The sequence below is a fragment of the Clinocottus analis genome, unplaced genomic scaffold (genome assembly GCF_023055335.1).
Source record: "Clinocottus analis isolate CAN_PGR_092001 unplaced genomic scaffold, fCliAna1.0.p SCAF_5, whole genome shotgun sequence".
Taxonomy (NCBI): Eukaryota; Metazoa; Chordata; class Actinopteri; order Perciformes; family Cottidae; genus Clinocottus; species Clinocottus analis.
Window position 1 is genome coordinate 5,963,332 of NW_027176207.1, and position 20,932 is coordinate 5,984,263.

The 20,932-nt window shown below is 40.4% G+C and overlaps 1 protein-coding gene across 1 annotated transcript; it reads right to left on the minus strand.

Moving 5' to 3' along the window:
- Nucleotides 1-530: 530 nt before the first annotated feature.
- jhy (junctional cadherin complex regulator) lies at nt 531-20,914 on the minus strand. The gene is made up of 9 exons (XM_068600736.1): nt 20,831-20,914; nt 19,312-19,691; nt 15,148-15,880; nt 11,525-11,608; nt 10,100-10,548; nt 9,516-9,789; nt 4,614-4,700; nt 2,520-2,648; nt 531-855 (listed from the first exon to the last, which is right to left on the minus strand). The coding sequence occupies exons 2-9, from the start codon at nt 19,620-19,622 to the stop codon at nt 658-660; spliced, it is 2,265 nt and encodes a 754-aa protein (XP_068456837.1). The 5' UTR covers nt 19,623-19,691; nt 20,831-20,914; the 3' UTR covers nt 531-657.
- Between the last annotated feature and the right edge of the window lie 18 nt (nt 20,915-20,932).

A 20,932-nucleotide genomic window follows, 5' to 3' on the forward strand; every position in this document is an offset into this window, starting at 1 on the left:
TCTGAATTATAAAATTGGAAAAGACTTGGACATACAACAACCACTTCACATAGGTCTTCATGGCATTCAGAGAGACACTGTTAAATATCTGACTATTGAGACATACAATTATGTCTGATAATATTGCATAATATTAACTCTCGGGGGGGGGGGGGTCATCACCTCATTCCTTCCAGACTCATGTCAAACAGTACTTGCACCCACATTTTTCTTCATATGGGTGCCACATTGATAAGGATTTGTCCCATCAGATAGTAAAAAGAGTCCGTTTCACTAACATGCAGTCCATAAAAAACTGCTTTTATGTAAGTATACACCTCAAGATGTTAGGATCTCAGAAGTAAATTCCTCCTTTTTTATCTGTCTCGATGGCTCCAAAAACAAATCCAAGCTTCAAAATGACCATTGTGAACCTCTCAGGCATTAATGGCTAAAACAAACACTAGAAATGAGCTGTCTCATTCATTTCTTGTCAAATCTCTCCTGGTGAAACAATGTTAAAAGTAACAGATGCTGGCTGAGGCTGCCAGTCTTCTCACAGATCTTTATTATTACTTAACTTTTCACAATTACTAGGCCTAACAAATTGAACGAGGCTGCATGTTGTATCCTACATCTTGTAATCTAAATAACTGCTTACAGGAAGTGCAGCTTGCCTCAGACAGCATGTACTTTTCTGAAGAGCGCCACAGCCTGCTTTTCTTCTTCATGCCGCTTTCTAAGGACTTCCATTGTGGCCAGCTGGGAGACGTCCAAGTAAGAAGCGTGCTCAGGGACGCCTTTGGACCGGTGTTTCTGTCTCTGTGGTTGACACTGGACAGGGGGCTTGGCTATGGTCCTGGCATATTCCAAGGCCTGATTGAGAGACAGAGAGAAAGAGAGAGAGAGAGAGAGAGAGAGAGAGAGAGAGAGAGAGAGAGAGAGAGAGAGAGAGAGAGGGGGGAGCGGGGGGGTAATGTTCTACCTGATTAATGAATACAAACTGGATTAAAAGATGGTACTGGTCCTCCAGAAATGTCTCTAAAACTGCACTGATGACTATGTAACTTTTAATTGATTTCATTTCAAAACTTTGTGACAAAGGTTTCATGTGATCTTTACAATGTGAGATGAGTGGGTGCTCATCTATTCTGCCTGGCTAACCTGCAGCGGAGCAAGTAAAGTGTAACAGATGTGTAAACAAACAACCTTTTAACCAATCAACTGTCTGGATTATCAACATCACTCTTGCGAGATCCGGAGAAAATGTCAAATGCTCAATCTGGGCTTCTCATCATCATTTTTAGTATAAGGCGATGAGGCAAACTGTTGGACTGCATATCAAATTTAAAGCATCAAACTGAAAATCTCAAACTCAAAGTCAAATTGAAAGTAATGAATAAATAAATCTGGACCAATGAACATCAAACTAGCCATAACAAAGAGATGAGACCATTGTATTTGTTGAACGAGAAGAGTGAAAGGTTTCAGCTGCAGTTCATGATGTGCTTCACTACAGTCGTTATTAATCTGCTGACAATGTCCGTCTGAACAGAATCATTTGTAAGAGAGTATCCTAAAAAATCCTTTAAAATCCTGAATTAAAATAATAATTAACGATTACTTAACTTCACGCAATCAAAGCCAAACTTCGCACATATACTCCTAACATATAGAGCTAGTTATATATTAAATACAGCATTCATTAATATGGTTACGATAAGAAAAAAAAACTTTTAGTTATTTTTCTTTTTTTTCTTTTCTGTGTACTATCATAAACATACCACTAACACATACATTTATATGCTTATTATTATCTATGTTAACAAGGTGTTATTATAGCTTTTTAAATTATTCTTCGATTGAAAAGATATTCTGTATTTAGTATGGGTATGCAAACCAATCGGAATTTAAGAAAAATGGCTGGGGGGCTAAATGAGTAAAAGGAACAGAAGAATGATTTCCATTGAAAGACTTAATTCAAAGTATGTCACACATTCTGGAGTGTTGACTTAGTAAAGGGAATTTATTAAATGAAGTTACACATGGTGAAATTATTTCATTTTTTTCAGTGACCCTTTAGTGTACTAAGTGTGTGCTCTCAAAGCGTGTGACATTGAGACTTTAGGTATTCAAACTTTAAAGTGTATCAATCCAACCTTTCATCTGCTTTCGCTACACAACTTCCTACTTTTAAATTATCATTGTGTTTTGTGCATGTTATATTTATTCACAATGAGTATGGCATTAAATACACATACAGTAAGAGCACAAATGTTAACTTATTCAATATTTTTTACTTAGTATTTTCCCCTAATACTCATATTTTCTAACCAGCTGTGTGAGACCAGTTATCCAGAATCATCACTGCACTGCTCAGTGAATCCAGATAAACGTTGGAGCCATGTCGGGACATTCTCCTGATCTCATACACTCTTTGTTACTTTGCTTTGTCACAACTTGTCACAAGCACACATGCCTGTTGTGAAACAAGACATGTGCTAGGTTTTACACACATACACATTCAAAGGCGCACACACCTTCATCCTGGGAACTTTCTTGTCATTGCCTTCCGGGTCCTTGGCCAGTAGAAAGGGAATCCTACTTATCTTTTTGTTCTGCTCGCGGATCACATTTGAATACAGCTTCTGTCGTTTCAGTTTCTCAGCCTGATGATGGTGAAAGAGCGAGAGATGGAGTGAGAGAGAAATAGAAGCAGATTATAAAAGAGGGTTTTAATTAACTGAGCCATTTTTCCCTTAAGGCCCTTCTCTTTGTGCTCCCCTGGTAGAGCCTCTCCACCAGCCCAACAAAACCAAACACAGTCAGCCATTCAGCGGGGCTATCAACATTTACACATATCATTCACTAATAGGCTTGGACCTGGAGATGCCAAGGGCTCAATCTAAGGTAAATTGGTCAAACATGCTCACTTTTTCGAACTGGGGATTAACGAAAGATATATCCCAGCATAAAGCACTTAACTTCTTAGAGGTATCCTCATTTGCTTTGTAGATGTCATTTTGTCTGTGGCGCAGCATAGGGGCCATTAAATGGAGAACAAGGACAATTGTAAGAGGGTCGGTGGACACAGTGACACGAATAATCAGGATGTAGACACAGACTAATTCTAATCCCAATTGTTTCTGTGAGTTACTGCTTACATCTGGTATTGCCATAACAGCACGTTTATATAACATCAAAGCATCTTTTGTATGGAGTTCTTTTGTATCATCTTATATTTTTTTTCTGGAAAGAAAATATTGAAGACCAGAGAGGCTTCGAAATAAAAAGCAGAAAATGTGTACAGTCGTCGACAGATTCTTCTCTCATTCGATGTATAAATGCATATTAGACATGTAGCAGACAGATCACATGGAAGCTACAGGGCAGATGTGTGTCTCCCAGCTGTTAGCTACTCCGCCTAGTGGAACAAAGAGTGACTTCATCTTTCTCTCTCAATGTTAACTTTCTGTTTTAAGCTCATTCACGGTTTGTCAAGATAAATATTTCTGGCGGTAAAATTTCCCAGCACTTTTCCACAAGTGATGAGAATAAGATGAGTTTAGGGAGGATTAGATGGGCTGCCAAGTGCAAAAAGTGTCTGTATGTGGAGTGTGTGTGTGTGTGTGTGTGTGTGTGGGAAGGGAAAAGTGGGAGGGGGCTTGTTTTACGAGTTCAGCCTAGCTCTAGTGAGAGACTTTTGTGTTTCATGTTAACTGAAGGTAGTGATGCGTTCCCAAACACGGTATAAACCAGGCCCAGTGGTTTGATACTGCTTTTAATTAGTACTTTTTAATGTATTGTTATTGTACAAAAAATTAAGTACAGAGTTAAAAGCACAACATTTTTTTGTAAACTCCTCTGTTGGCTGAAACAAAGTAGCCAGGTGGACAAGAGGACAGACGGACATAGGCCCTGAGGATAGAGGACAGAAGACAGAAGAACATCAAGATATGAGGACATGAAGACATGAGGAAGAGGACACAAGGACAGATAGAGGACAGAAGACAGAAGGAGAGAGGACACAAGGACAGATGACAAGAGGACATGAAGATACAAGGACATGAAGACAGGAGGACAGAGGACACAAGGACATATGACAGTAGGATAGAGGACAGAAGACAGAAGGAGAGAGGACATGAGGACAGAAGACATGAGGACAGAGGACAAGAAGACATGAGGACAGAGGACATGAGGACAGATGAATAACTGACGGGTGTCTGTGTTCTTTATTCTTTATAAGCTTTACTCAGAAATGTTATTTATTTTACCAACATTTCTGGTTAGTTTGTGCTTAGTTGTTTTCGTGAGATATGAATGACTTTATATTGAGAATTTGTTGTTACTTTTGCTGCTCTAGAAATAATATTTAGATATATTTTAAACAACATTTTTAACTCTGTTTTGAATTTATTTGTTTTGAAACTATCTTTAGGTATTTAGTCACGTATCCGTCCGAGGCAAATTTATAATTTGTGATTTTGGGCTATACAGAATAAACTGAATTGAATTGAATGTAGAATAACATTGATAAGAGTAGCTCCTAGTTGCACTAAAATCTTATCGTAGTTCTTTGACATGCTTAGAAAGAGCGGTAGGGGGGGTGAACATGTAGATGACACTATACTCACTGTCTCTTCCATGGCTGTGTAGTCAGGGCCCAGGCCTCGCAGATTTATATCTGTGTCCAGCTGCTTGTAGTTTTTAAGACTGTATGCCTGATTGAGAGAGAGACAGAGACAGAGAGTGAGAGAGCGCAAGAAAGAGAGAGATAGAGCAAAAGACACAGAGAGAGAGAGAGAGAGAGAGAGAGAGAGAGAGAGAGAGAGAGAGAGAGAGAGAGAGAGAGAGCGAGCGAGCGAGAGCGAGAGAAATTATGGCAGTCAAAATGGCACCATGAATAATAAATTCATGACTGCAATTTGGAGCATTTTTTATGTCTGTCATTGGGTTCAAATGGCGCACTGAGAAAATAATAATAATGGACAAAATAATAGACAAATGCCTGGCGGATGACATGGCGAGACAGAGCCTCAATGTGAGTGACAGTCTTCACCAAACGTTCTGTAGCACTTCTTGTGTGGCCTCCTCACAAGCTGGCAGACATCAAACGTTTCAATGCAGTGGACTCCAGTGCCGTTACACTACAGTATCCCTGACTACAACACATATGCTGTGTTTGTAACAGTGGACGCTGAAATACATCAAAGTCTGAGATGGCCTTCGTTGGTTTAATCAAATGGGGTGATGGGACCTTAAGTGCATCTATTTGGGTGATTCTTGACATGATACAGCTTGGTTGTGTTTCAGGTTCAGCCATTCTACAAATTCCTCACACCAGTGACTGTTTTCATGCTTCCAGCCAGACTAGACGTGTCCATGACTTTGGTCCAGACTGAAATATCAGCACCAAATAACTATTGAATGGATTCACATGACATTAGTTACTAACACGCTCATTGACATGGATGATCCCCTGATGGTAGTGGTGATAGTCATGGTGCCCTGAGATTGTACCCTAATGAATTTGGGGATTCTCTGGTAATCATCTTGTCCCACTAGCATATCAAATGTCTCATTTCCCCAGTGTAGTACCTCAAAGACTTCCTGATGAATTGGCAACCAATTAAGTGCAGACGTTCATGGTTGTCAGACAATTTATCAGAATAACATTTCCTGACTGTTATACACTCGATCGTTGTGTATGCACTGTAAGTCAGTGAGATCAATCAAACAATTTGTTCAGTCATGTGATGTCTTTTTCTTTCAATTTTGATGGTTATTGTGTGTAAGTGGTGTTTTGTCATATAGTTGCTATTTAAGTTTTGCTAACCACCCAATTTATTCCAAAGCAGGCAGAAACTTGACTCCTGTATAATAGTGTGTGTGCATCAGACGCTATGATGGTGTGTGTGTGTGTGTGTGTGTGTGTGTGTGTGTGTGTGTGTGTGTGTGTGTGTGCATGTGTGTGTGTGTCAATATGAGCATGGGGGCATGCAATCCACAAGCTGCTCCAGACAAAAGGGAGCTAATCATTCCAGATTGTACTGGCTGCTTTTCGGAAGGAGGATTTCAGTTTGCTTTGGCCATTGGCTGTGGACACAAAAGGGAACCTTTCTTTCCAAGCCCTCTCACTGCACCTCTAAGTCACGCTCATCTGCTTTCATGCCCAGGCGCTGCAACAAGACTGCTTTACAAATTGAGCCTGTAATCTCGTCAGACATGATGGCTAACATGGTGAGACGGGAGGTCAGAGGGTGAGGAGTGCTGGGCACCACAGGATGAATATGTGAAGGCAGGTCTAAACCCTAAATCATATCGTCCTTGGGTCTAGCTAACTCAATTGTTCATTGAGGTAACAAAACATATAATACGCTATACAAGGGGTTCCCCAGACTAAGAATTGATAGTCCAATCTGATTGGTCAAGTCTTGCTGATCGTTCACTGATTTTCTCATTGATCTCCCTCTGTTTAAGCTTTATATGGTTGATGGTAAATGTCTAGGTGTTGTTTCACAATAATGGGCTGTTGTGTTTATTGTACGTAGTGTTTATGTACAGGGCAAAGTATTCAAAGTACTAAAATGAAGCAGAGATCAGAGACAGACAGAGCGACAGACATGGTTTCTAAGCCTGCTTGCTTTTCATGTTTGTAAAAACAACTTTAATTTCTAATTACAGCTCACTTCATTGTATCAATCAATGAAGGGACAGTTGATTAGATACAGACAAGATGCTAACATCGATTAGAAGAAGGTATCCTATATTATTTAGGGCTGGGCAGATTAACGCGTTAACGCAAAATTATCTGGCAATCCTTTAACGGCGTTAACTAGGGTGACCAGATTTGAGTTTGTGAAAAAGAGGACGCTTCGTTGCGGGAGGTTGGGAGGGTGGGGGCGCTGTTTAAACAATGCAACTATAGGCCGTAAGGTAAACCCTGTTATCGTTTCATCCCGCTCCACAGTCGTGCATCCACGCAATCTTTAGCTCATAAAAAAGAACCAGTCGTGCTAAGCTACAAAAAAAAAGTTTGTCGCTAAAATTACAGTTGATTATTGATGCGGTGATGTTTTATGCCAAACTAGTTTCTTCAGAGCGTAACAGGATATTCACTGCAAGTGGCAGTGACAAGGTGCTCAGTGTTGCCAGATTGGTGATGGCGTAGTAGCGTACTAAAGGCTCAAAATGGTCATATTTGGAGGATAATTATCGTGCATCTGGCAACACTGATATCGGTCGACCAATGACAGTTCTCTCTACAGTCAGAGCTTGCGCAAGAAGGTGAAATGTAAGGGAGATACCGTTTCCAAAACTTCTATGGGCGTAAAAACTAGTTTGTTAAAGACCCAGAGAAACACAAATATCCAACGAGGCAAAATCCCGGAGGTTTTTGGAATCCCTGCCGGACACATTTTTTAGGTCTCGAAAAGAGGACATGTCAGGGAAAAAGAGGACGCCTGGTCACCCTACGTAAACTATTTGATTATGTGTTAACTGCATGTTGTTGTTTTTTTGCTTTTTTTTTTTTTTTTTTTTGCATTAGAAGGGGCTTTAGGAGGGGCTTTGAATCTCTCCAGACGGTCGAGTTCAGACCTGGGCGGTCTGATCCACTATGGCAGAACACTTTAAGTCAGTATCACTTCGGGATCTTTACATTTCTCTCAAATAAGAGAACTTTCCTCACATCAGAAGATGTTCAGCGCACATGTTCAAGTCAACACAGGCTGGACTTTCTCACTGAGGAAGAAAGACTGAACTAGAAAACATGAAAAGCACTTATTGCTTTTGTTGAAAGTTAATCAATTGCTGGTCTTTAACATACATCTTTAAGGTAAGCAACATAATCAACATGAACAAAAGAAGGAGTGGCTTGTCCCTCATAGGGACCCTTACTACTCAACAGTACATGTTCTAAAAATCAATAAGATTTATAAACTATATATGTATGTATGTTAACTTGTAGTTGCTCCAGAGTCCTGTTGTATTTGTCTTATAACATTACTTTAAAATAAAAGTGTGCAATATACTAGTTTTTGGCCACTTTACCTATGAGCCACAGTCACCCTTAACTTTAAAGTCCTTTGCTGATTTTAGAGATTGTTCATGAATTCATCAAACATCTAGAGCTCTGGAAGTACTATGATCTTATGTAAGCAGTCTGATTAATTCATATATTCTTTGATTTTGAAACAGTAGCCTGATTTTGTTGATATTTTGCCTTACTGAGGCCATGATTCTGCTACGGTCTTCCTGCACATTTGATTAGTTTAACTTAGTCAAGATGTATTCATGCACACTAACAACATTAATTCAAACACTTTTACTTTTTTTACTTACTAGTATTAAGTCTCAATAGACAGATAACTAAACCAAGATAAGATACTGTATATCTCAGGATTTAATGGGAGAAACCAAAAGCAATTAAGTAAAATCCTCTTCTTACATTAAATCAGCTCAACAAGTTGAGGTCACTCATAGCTTATACGTATCATCAAGCTGTCTGTGTTTGTGCCTAAATTTCACCGTTTGCCTGCAGTTGGGGACATTTTGGGTGAGGAGGGTATCACTTGCTGAGAGCATGGCCAGTCAGTGTGCACACAGAGATCACATTGTCCTCTCGTAGGATGGCACAGAAGCATCTGACAAGCGGTCATTGGAAACAGTTTGGAAAAGGTACTTTAAAAAAAATAATGAACTCGGCAAGTGATTGGATGGAGCATCTGTCAATCAAACTTGTTAGTTAGTTAGTTTCAACAGTGAGTCTTGTCCTGACTGGAAACAGAAAGAAGTATTTTTGCAACAGTCACCTGTATTTAAATATATTCCCGACTGAGTAACATCAGGACCCATCTCAGCCTGGCCAACCAAAGGAGACAACAACAGCCAAATCATTAAATGCAAATGGTCATCTTTAGTGGCCCTGTGCCTCACAGACTCTCTACCTTCTAATCACCTTATCCTCTAACACATCTTTAAATGGCTTTTCAGAGCCTGCAGCTCTGTGGTTTATATAGTCATCATCTTATGGCAATTAAGTGGAGCTTAGTGGAGCTAGACAATTAACCTGATGTTTTGTGCCCTTAGTCACCAGAACACTCCTGCTGGATTAAGCTGTCCCTGCATGGAGACAGCTGAGGGGATTATCTGAGACTTCAAAGGGGCATTTATTTGTGTAACCTCTCGTGTACGTGGGGATTAAAGGGGAATGCCACTCAATTGAAGAATTCATGTGTCACTTTTGTTTGGTGAAACTGCATAATGAGTTCTTATTTTTCTAACTGGAACGCAATTATTCAGTATGTGTTGAGTGAGTTTGGTGGCCCCTGAGCCCTGTTCAATCACAGTTTTAAAATGCATGCGTTTCAAACAAATACGAACGTGTTGTTTTTTATTTTGTGTGACATTCCAGATTAGATGGCAGCCGTACTAAGATACAATGAAACAGTAACATAACCTCTAAAGGAGGTGAAAAAGCTGTCAACATTTAGTATCCCTTGTTGTGGTACACAGATGCTCATGGACACACCAACCTTGTAAGTGACTCTCGCCCTCAGTTGCTTCCGTTTCTCCATCTGATCCAGATAGCCGTTAGAGCTGCTTCTATTCACAGCAGGGCTCAGCTCAGGCTCTTTTCCTGTCATGGACTTTTCTATAGCCGGCAGTACTGGGTAGGAGCCAGAGCCCAGTGACAAATTGGTGATGTGTGTCCTGGGGAGGCTTTGTGAAAATTTCCCTGTGTGAACCTCACACGGACAATCCTGGCCTTTCCCTTCACAGGATATTGGCCAGTTTATTGCAGATGTCCTGAAACACATAGTTATTGGTGAATGAATACTGAGAATATATTATATGTTTGTATATATTGCATATGCTTGTTTGCTCTTTCAATGTAATATTGTGTATCATTGCTTGTCAGTTTACATGAACATATAATAAAAGTATTCTGACATTTGTTATTTAATTTAATCATTGTGTTGCTCTTGTGTGTTTTTTAACTTCTTCTATCTGACCGCTATTATTTGGTGCAGTAATGATCCAATTTTCCCAATGACATTCTTAAAATGTGAGATCTTTCTCATGTTTGGTTATGAAACAAATTGTATAATTAGTTTACCTTTGCCATTGTTTGGAGCAACTCTCCAGGTCTTGGTGGTGCAGACGTACATTTTCCCCTCCACAAGAGATCTGGGAGGACCTTCCTGGGTCTGCTTGTTGACATTCAGGGGACAAGGTGAGTTCATCTTCAGATGCCGGCCTCCAATGTGGACAACCATGATAAGATGCTATATTGATGATGTCATCCTGGCCTCTCTGTTGGATTAACGGAAGGAGATGGGAAGAAGTGTTGAGGTTGATGTTGAGGTGGATGGGAGGGAGCAAAGGCTGCGATGGAGTCGTCTTCGGGGGGTTTCGCTGAGTTACGGCGGCTGGTCTTGCCGATGGGGAGCTCAGACAGTCTCCCCACTCAGCCTTGACCCCCGGGGCAGGATGCTGCTGCCCCGGTGGACGGGGGTTGTGGTATTCTTTCCGCTGGGCTTTCTTCTTTTCGCTGATCTGGGTGACCTGGGGTTAGAGCGGGATTAACAGTCTGAGGATAACATGTTTTCATTGATGTAAAAAGTCAGAGCAACAAAAGGGTACTGATAGTGGTTTTGGTATGCAGGGCTGTTCATTTACAAAAACTCAAACATAAAATCTGAGCATAACAGGATTTCCCACATAAAACCTCCGTATCCAAAGAGAAAATAGGCATGCAATGACAGACCACAGCCAACTAGAATACAATGTTTTAAATAAACCAGCAAACAAACTAACTGTGGATCTCATTTTGCCATCATCATAGGCAAAGATTGCTTTTAGGAATGTTGACTGCCTGGATCCTCTGCAGTTTTGTGAAATATGCTTACATGCAGAGTATAGCTTGGCCTATTTCTGAAAGTGGTCTTTAGCACAAAACATCAACTCTGAATCTACCTATTTACCCCCGAAAAACAACAGCAGACAAACACAAGCTCTTTATAAAAGGCACAATTCATTCCCACGTCTAAGAAAGACTGGAGCTCTTCTTTGCATGATCTCACCAAATTATTTAGCAGGAGGTCTATGAGCGAGTGAAAATGGTCCCTGTTCAAATAAAGAAACATAGCATCATGCATCTAATGCCACTGATTTAGCAACCATCAGTTTTGCCCATTCCAGTGGGAAAATATTGATTCTCATCCGCTTGCCAGCGCCACGGTGGCTGCTCAAGTGCTCAAAATAATAATGCTTCTAAAAAATCGTCTGCTTTTCACTCTGGCTCCTCTTTTTTCTATTTTCTTTTAACTCTCTCTGGCAAGCCCCAGCGCGACAACAGCATCCGCCGTTGTGTTTATATTCCCTTTAGGAAATAAGAAGACATGGTGATAGGGTGCCAACTATGCAGCAGGTGGCCCCTAGGCATCCTACACGCAATACTGCAAAAGAAGTAGATATTACTATTTTTAAGGATACTGTTTGGGCTGACATTTAACCACATAAAAGATCAAGAGTGTCTTACCCTCAACTGGTGTGTCTTCAGCTCGGGATCTGAACTGTCCTTTTGACTTTCGGTTCTGGCTGTCTCGTTGGTAGTTGAATGCACCTTTCGAGAGAGCACAAATAGAAAGCAACGTGCTAATAGTGAGGAATGTTGAAACAGAAGTGTTTTATATTTTGTCTGTTTATACACTGGGGACTGAAGCCTTTACTGAAGCCCATTGAAACCAACAAAACTAAACCTACTCAATGGCATCAATACTGCATCTATTACTATCAATGTCTGTCTTATTGGACCACATCATAATACATCCATTTACTGTTTCAGTTGTTCCTAATGTACCCGTTTGTGGCATGGAAATATGTTCAGTTAATGCTGTAATGAAAATCATTTAGTTAACTTCAGGACTCCCCTGTGTGGCAGAGGACCATCTGAGTGGATCGATGGTATTGACAGGCTGAAGACGTTTCCACTGAATGCTACCAATTCTGTGAGCTTGAATAGGTGAAGGTCACAAGGAATGAGTGGATCCAGTTGTAACATATCCATCAATAAGTGTGTTTGTGATTGCCTCTAATAGGCTGAGTTGCTACTATTATGCTGAGAGGAAGTCAGGGCCCGGTTGAACAAACCACCTAGATCTCATGCTGTTTCAATATGGAAGCTGTATGGTCCTCTGTCTCTGGCTTTCAAAGACATTGTTATGCTTCTGTAATTAACTGTAGAAAAGTCATACATGAACTCACCAACCAAATAAGGGAATCTTTTTGAAATGACAGACAGCCTTTAAGACATGTGGGGGCTGTTACAGATGATCAATAAGGATGGAGCAGTCATTTGAAGATCAGGAGCAGGTGTCAGTGACTACTTCATGTCCAGCAGTGTACACACTCGCACACACACCTTTACCCATTGCCATTGCCTTTTGTCCCCCATTATAAACATCCCAATCAGTTGGAGCAAATGATCAAGCCTGTATTGCATTTTGCGCATGGTAAGCTGTGTAATATCTTTTTTACTAAATTGGGTGGCTCGTAATTGCTTCCCTGCGAGACGATGTCACAACAAAAGTCTGGCAATTGCAGCAAGTTGTATTACCTCCTGTTCCCAGGAAACATCTGCTTTTTGCAATGATGACTTCAAAGGGGCTCTGGATCTTGAATTGCATTTAGCTCCTATTGTGGCCAGCCCAGGTAATCTTGATTAGGTGTTTAGACTGAGGCAGGGTATACAGTGGCAGAGAGCTCCCCAGAGCTTTGGTCTAAAGCTATTAAAAGATTGTACATTATGTTGCCTTGGCTTTGAAGTGAGGGCCTGCATGAGGAGTAGGGACTCTAAGGGGTGAGTGCAATAGCAGAAGATTGATCTGCTACTTCTGTCTTTATCAAAGGAGCCCCGAGCCCCGATGAAGCCAATCATGGCTACTGCCACTTGGCTGAGCTAAACATTTGCTGCATTAGGAAATTGTGTACATTTAATAACACGTCTAATTATCACAAGTTGCCTTCAGATGGCTGCGGTCTTCAAAAGGCCAAATGAGCTATTTTAAAAAGGACCTCGTAATAACAGGCTTGTCTGGACACATGTTGATTTGTGAAACTGATGTGATTGATACATAGAGTGTTTCTATCTTTTGCAAGGAGCCACAAATGTAAAGGGTGGGAGAAAGCACAAATATGTTTGTGAAAGAACATGTGGTTATCCTCGTATGAAAAGTGGTTTCTGTTTCTCTATCTGACCTTTAAAATTCCATTTCCAAAAATCAAATACTGAAGGTGGAAGATAACAATATTCTCATATATTACTTATTTGATCATATAATATAATGTTTCATTCAGTGCTTGTACAAATAACCAGACCTTTTCCAAACTCCATTCTGAGACGTGAGGCACCAGAAGGTGCTGTCTTAATAACCAGAAACTGTGAATCTGTGGAATCAGTTCAATATTTGTACATTTGATTTAACAGCGAAACAAAAATGTGCCTTAAGCATTTGCCACTGACTTAATTCAGCCTCTTATTTCATAATTATTCAATAATACAGGTCAAAGAGAAGTCCCGTGAAGTCGATGCTTTTGTTAACATATCAAGAATGAACAGTCCAAGTTCATACAAATGTTATATATTTGTTCTGTTTTGGGGTGAATTGGCATGTTAATCAGAATGGTCCAATGAACTGCAATTGTTATCCCTTTATTTTAGTGAGTCTGTTTTTAAAATAGGGTTTAAAATGACTTTGCTTTATGTCTATTTCTGATCAGCTTAGTTGATAGGTTATACAATTGCCAGAACATACCCAATTCATAGATTAATCCTATGATAAAACAGAAAATAGACAATGTGCAAATTGGTGCCTGTTCTTTTGTGCCCCATGTCCCCCGTTAAGTGAGACACGTCTTTTGGGAGATGGGGCAATGGAAAACTAATAAGCGAATTCAGAGGGAAATGACAAAACACAAGGGTTCCGGAGAGGGAAAGGCTCTGGCTCTGTTTACCATTGCACAAAGCTAACGGCTCTTGACTATGTAAATGGTGATGATATGAGACATTGTCGAGGGCTGGGGCTCAGATGGTTTGGGGGGTGGGGGGGTATTATAGCCAGCAAACAGTCTTGTGGCCCAACAAATGGGGAATGCGGGCCATCCCTACCAATTATGCCACTGTGCCAGGTGCAGGGATGTCTAAGAGCCTATTGGTAACCATGCGTCTCTGATGTTCTTGTTGTACACATCAACTCATAATAAGCACTGCATTGCCAGACATGGCTCTTTTCATATGGTGGGGAAGAAGGCAGATGAAAACAGCTATGCTCCTCTGCCAAATTAATTTTCCAGACTGGGTCAGAGCAAACATCATAGGATATTCTCTTTAGTTATCTGAGATGACAATATGAGGCATATAGATACAAATAATATTACTAAATGAGCACAAATATGACTCATGCAGAAGGGAAAGAAAACGAAGATGCAAACAAACAAGGCCTGTATTCTGCTCCGTGGAAAACCTGCATTCAAGGAACCGCCCATTAACAGTGTCTCCAAGAGGAGTAAATATACTGACACTCACACTACTTCTCACCTGAGTGGACCGTAAATCCAGATCTCTGAAAGACATAAAGACACAACAGCATGTGCTGTGCATGGGCACTAACAAGACCCAGAACTGACCCCTGTGTTTAACCATCACTATCACGTTTATTCTCTGATACCACAAAAGCTATACTGCACTGCAAATACATCACAAATATCTTCGTTTCCAAAACAAACTGAAGTGTAGGAATAAAAAAAAGGTCATTCATAGAGGCCAAAAGATCCAATAGATGAAACTGGCCATCATAAAAACGGTCAATTTATTTTGTGATTCAAAGAATTCATATTGTATATTTCATTCCAATATTTTCGGTAGGCCCGTAAGACATAACCTTCAGTCCTGCAAGTGTAAGAAACACTCGACAGCCCAAGAATCATTATCAATGTTAGTGCAGCTCCTGCTGTCTGCTTCTGTAATTGCAACCTATTTCAGAGAGGGACTACCTAAAAGAGGCCATTATGAGGCTGTCAAGTTTATCACATGACAAACATCTCATTCTCATTCAGAGATTCAAACCATCAGCATGTGTTGTTGATTGAGAATGACATACACACCTTATTGATATTATGAGGCATCTCCTGCTTACGCCCGTGCACACTCGCATAGGAGCCACATTTGGACATTTTGCGTCCCAGGGTTGTTTTGTTGCGTTCCACTATGTCCTCTGACCTTTTGTTGGATAAAGTCATGGGTAAAGTGCTCATTTGATTTATTTGTGTGGGTCCCCCTTGAGTACCTTTAAGGTCTTGCATTAAGAGGGTCTTAAATTTTTGGATGTACATAGCATGTCCGTTCAGCATATCCTTGGTCAGCTCAGATGACGTGCTAGCATTTTCCCCAGCATTGTCACAGCTACTCATACACTTCTCTTTAAATTCTATCAGTAAACTTTTGTCACCTTGATTTTTAGTGACACTGCTGGACGGCTTTGAATGGTCAGCCTCTGGTGATTGAAGTTGTAAGGCATTGTTGTGACTGTGGGGAGATGTTACTGCGCTGGTCTGGACATCTTGTGGGTGAAGGAGGTAGGGCTGGTTAGGCTCATTGCCGGCCATATCAGCAGTCACGATTACAGCTGGACTTGTGTTGACGATGTATCTGTATCCTCCCTTTGTTACGGGTCCTTGGCTGTCACCACGTGACGGACCAGGTTTCTCTTCAGGGAACTGGTAGTGGTCCTCAACAGAAACGTGTGGACTCTTGTTGAAGCGGCCTGCTCCCCTCAGGTTGGTCCTCCAGTTGGGATCATAGCGTAGGACAGAATAGGCATCGCCAGTGCGCAGCTGGCTGCGAGGTAAAAAAAAAAGACAATGGCAATAGTGATTACATGTTCAATACATCTAGCCTTAATAATTGCATCGGTAATGTAAGACTCTATTGCTAAGTGCAATCAATTAAGAAAATAGGATATAAGAAAGCATTTAGAATTACCAACGAACATGCCCATATATGTACAGTACAAGCTCAATCATATCCAATTGTTGGTAAGCAGCTTTATTAAATACATTTCCATATCCAAAGGAAGTTGTACAGACACCTGCATGTCACATAGGCCTTTCCTTCAGGTCAAAGGAACAAGAGGCATTAGACAATTATTAGAATGATGATGTCCTCAAACAAAGAGAGCCGGGCCTTATTAGAGACTTCTGAAATTGAAACAGATGAGGGAGATTATGTGCCTGTATTTACAGATAATTTTCGTATTTTCACCTCCAGGCTCACTAATGAGAGTGTATTTGAGAGCTACTAGCGGGGGAATGGTTCACAAACGGCAATTTTCAGCTTATGAAATGGCTTGAAAATTGCGGGCTAAAATGCTCTTTCTGATGGTGATGAAAAGATCTCATTAAAATAAATAGCAGAGAGCCTCTTTGTTGTGCTTACGGGGAGGACGAGGAGAGCCTGATTCTCCTGCCGTTATGTTGTGCGTCGGGGGGAGGGTTGCCTAGGTGTAGGGCCCTTCAGTTCGATGAGGCCAAATGGGTAAGGGATGTCTCTCTAATGACTCAGACTCAAACAAGTTGGAGAATGCATTATAGACATTGAACGTGATGCTTCCAACACTAGCAAAACACCGCAGCCTAATATTTCTTGTCCGAGATACAGACACCTAAATACAAAAGCCCAAGAAATATTGTGACACACACTGAATGGGAAAATGAAAAAAGCTGACTATACTCAAATATCCTTTCACAATATTTTGAGCGAGGTGTAAAACATAGTTAAGAAGGATGAATAGAGTTGCTTATATAGGAATCTTTTGGTGAATGAGAAATGCCCATTGGGTTTGTAAACTATGCAATGGCACTGTGTGAAAAGGCTTAGCCACTTTGAGGAGCACTGTGAGAACACGATGATGGGAATGGGACTGTGTCCACTGCCGTGGCTCTATGAAATGGAGCCTTTTGTGAGAATATGTCATGGTCATTTTCCTCTGAAACAATGTACTTTGGGAGCGGACCCACACTTGGTGGGCATGAATCTGCACGGGTTAATGACGGGAAAAAGGAGAATGCCCCTTCTCTATTTTGGATGGAAATGACTGTGTCTGTGTCTGCTCGAGAGAGAAGGGAGCGAATAGAGTGCAAAAACAGATGTGGTGTTGTTCCCACCATAGATGCCTACCTCTGCTCCTTCAGAAGAAAGAAAGAGAGATCTCCTTTACAGCTACAACGATCCTTGTTAATGGAGCATGAGTGACCACTTATTGTGATCCACCCAAACAAAACAAAAATCTAATTTACCTCAAATGAAAGCTGTTATTCTGAAAGCTCCTGAATTAGGCTATTTTCACTACAATGTGCCATCGATGCCTGCATCTCATTAAATAACTGACACCACTTCATTGTTAAGTGATGAATGAGGGCTATTTATCTTTCATCATCCATGTACTGTTTAAACGTAAAAGGTTTGATTGCCGCTGCCATTCTCCTTGCTGTGTACCATCTAAGCAGCCCTATTATCTGCTTAATTTCAATTAATTTGTCCTAGACACTGAAAGAGACGGTCTAGTTCAATAGGCAAATTGAACAAGTACAGGCCCATCTCATTCTCATCATGGTGAATAGCTCATAAAATGCCATATGTATGCCATTATTGTGATACACAAGGATACACAGCAAATATTGTGATAAAAACATCACAAAGAAATTAAGCCTGCAGGTAAATTTTTCAGAAGTGTAAATCTGACATAAACCACTGCCATCTACTGGCCAAAGCTCATAACTATTATGTCACTGGAAGAAGAAATTTGGTTGATATTGTCAATAAATTCCATCAAAGGCTAAAACCAACAAGTATTTTGTGTGTATCAATGTCTAATGAACTCTACTGATCAAAACCTGTTATATTTATGATGTTTTTCTCTCCTGTTATAATAACTATTTTACCTAAATTAAACCAGTATAATACTGACACCAAATCTGGTATTTACATTTGAGATAAAAACTGAAATGAGTAAAATGCTGCTGTTAGCATTTGCCCAAAATACACTTTGACCGTCAACTTGTTTTCCAGGGCAGAAAAGCCTAGTTGCCCGAGATAATTACAGAATGAGATCATTACGGAACGATTGAGCTTTGAACATGCTGGGAAGCTGTTTGTTTGCAGTTTAGTCAGCGGTGAGACTGAACAGCTGATGTCACAGATCAAGTTCCGGTAGTGCTGGAAGCACAACACGTTCCCTGCTAATTCCTGCTTATTTTAAGCATTATTGTTCTGACACTGAAAGAGAAACAAGTTCATATTTAAATCTAAACACATTTTCATGCCAAGCTTCCAGTTGTTGTTTTTTTACCTATGACTGGTGGTTTCTTCTGTTTTTATTTTACTGCTACTCAGACGGGTCTGACCTTTTGTACAGCGTTTTGTTCTCCATGTATGAAACAAGCCTAGTATTTGTAAAGAGGACGTTCTTCAATCTAAAAGCATGAAAGATCATTTAAAAATATAGAGTAGTAGACATCTGACTGTTGCCTATCACGCTTTTTTAGCAGGAGATTGTAAACTTAGCAGATTTACTTATCAGGGGCTTAAGACTTTAGCATTGAAAACAAAACCTGAAGTGTAAATGAAAAATTGTTAGTGAAAGGTTATACTTAATAATAACCACTAAATAATACAACACAGGCATGAGGAAATAAAGAATGAATTCAACATTTTCATTTGTTTTACCATGCACTTAAATCTTTTTATCTTATTTTATTTAGATTTTACTTTTTGCATTCTGTGCCTTTCAAAGAAAATCCTCAGATTTTCTTTTATATGTCAGTCTTTTTTTCAGTTTGCTATGCTTACAGTTTCTATTATGTGATGGTGGTTTTTTCTAACCTATGTTATGTTGTAGAGCAGGCGGGGGCAAACTTTTTGTCTCAGGGGCCACAATGAGTTTTAAAATGTGACGTTCCAGGCCAGTATCAGATATATGGGAGAGTGTTTGAACTAATACAAATTAAAAGTAAAAGCTATTAACTAAAAAGTAAAGAAAATTTACATTTAATTTCAGTGTGAACAGTGTTGGTGGTCGCCCTTTTTTGCCAGTGTATCAAAGTTGGGTGTCAGAAGACACCTCTTTCCACTACTACCTGATGCTGCCATGAAATGATGGTATCCAAGGTAATACATGTATATGTGTCACTTTGAGCGCCATTATTTCATAACAGCATCAAATTACTTGCTTGTGTCCGACAAACAGAACGTAACGTGACAAAGTAACTTACCTTGTTCCCTCTCTTTCGTCCGTTTGAATGTCCAAATATTCGGTCTGTAACACGGTGGGGGTCCATTTGTCATGGGGTTGTGTCGCTGCATCAAGGCTGTCATAAACCTGAGGATCCTCTGCTTCATCATCATTGCCTGCATTGTCATCTCCCTGCTGGTAAGCTCTCTCGTGCGCCATGCTTTCGGTGTCGGACTCCACAGAGTCCCGCTGGTTGGCCAGAACTGCCTGTCTCGGAGAAGGACGTCTCACTGGCTCAGTCTTCAACACTTGAAACATCTTTTCATGTTTTAGTTTCTTATCCATGTTCATGTTGGAGGTGGACTGTCTGCTTCTTCAAGATCTGATCATCGGTGTTGTTGGCTTGCAGCAGGATGGCAACTTAGAAACACAACAAACAACAAAAACAGATATATTGTACACGAAGAACAGCAGGCTGTAAAAGTAGCAGAAGTATGTTGAGCATCCGTGTATTGATTTTAAGGCTTTGAACTGCACCATTCTGTCTGGGAACATTGCAGGTCTAACGTCTAGCATGCATTATTGACTCCCTTTCTGTCAAAAAGTTGGAATTAACCCGAGTTCACAAAATCGTATGAGCAGATTATAATATGTATGTAAAACATAACAACATAAAGGGATATATGGTATTGTTAAGGGGGATTGTGTTTAATTCAGCATGTTTGAAATGTTACGAAACAATGAGACAGTTTAGTAGCTTTGTACTCTCTGTGACAATCCATTGGTTTCACTGTTATATTCTTTCTTTTCTATTCCAACCTCGTTAATACAGTAATACTTTGAACCTGGTTGTTTGTGTCTGCATGACGCAAAACTGTAAGAACAGAGACGTATTTCACCCCTGCAGACCGTCACTAACACTGTAGATCCCAACTCCTCATAAATTGTCCTTCCCATCTTTCCTTGACCCCGTGACATTGTCCACAGAGGTCCAAGAGAAGTTGTCAGGGTTAGACATTAGGAGGTCATTTTGACCGCAACCAAAGAGTTCCAGTAAAGCCAGGGCCAGCATGTTGTGTTAATAAAATAAACGTTACAGCAGCTTTACTGGACGTGCAGCTATGGTCACTATTCCTAGACGTCTGTACGGGACACACAGACGTGTAGGAATAGAGGCCTGAATTACATCACGTCAAATGAAAACGGTAGATAAACAGCTGTGGCGTTTTCCTCCAAATAAGGCCCGTACTCTAAAGAGGAAACTTATTCTACAGGTAAGACATAGCCTGTTGGTATGCCCCTTTATTTCCCAATGCTTAACTACAACATAAGTAACTTAATCTAATGGGGTTAACTAGTATCACGTTAAAGCCCAGTCAGCTAGCTTAGCAGCTGCTTTGGCAGACGGCAAGAGCATTGAGGTAAAAACCGAAGAAAAATTTAGTTCAGACCACGTGACAATATCCACCGCGTTCGTGGTAATAGTGACGTAAAACAGTAGGAAAACGTGTCGTTAGATAACTATTCAGAGAGAAAAGTAAACGCGTTCAGATACTAACCTGTTCTTCTCCCTGTACTATACAGCAACGCAACCATGGAAACACAGACGCACACGTGCTGCCTTCAAGTGCTTCGTATAAAAGCTCCGACTTTTTTTGTTA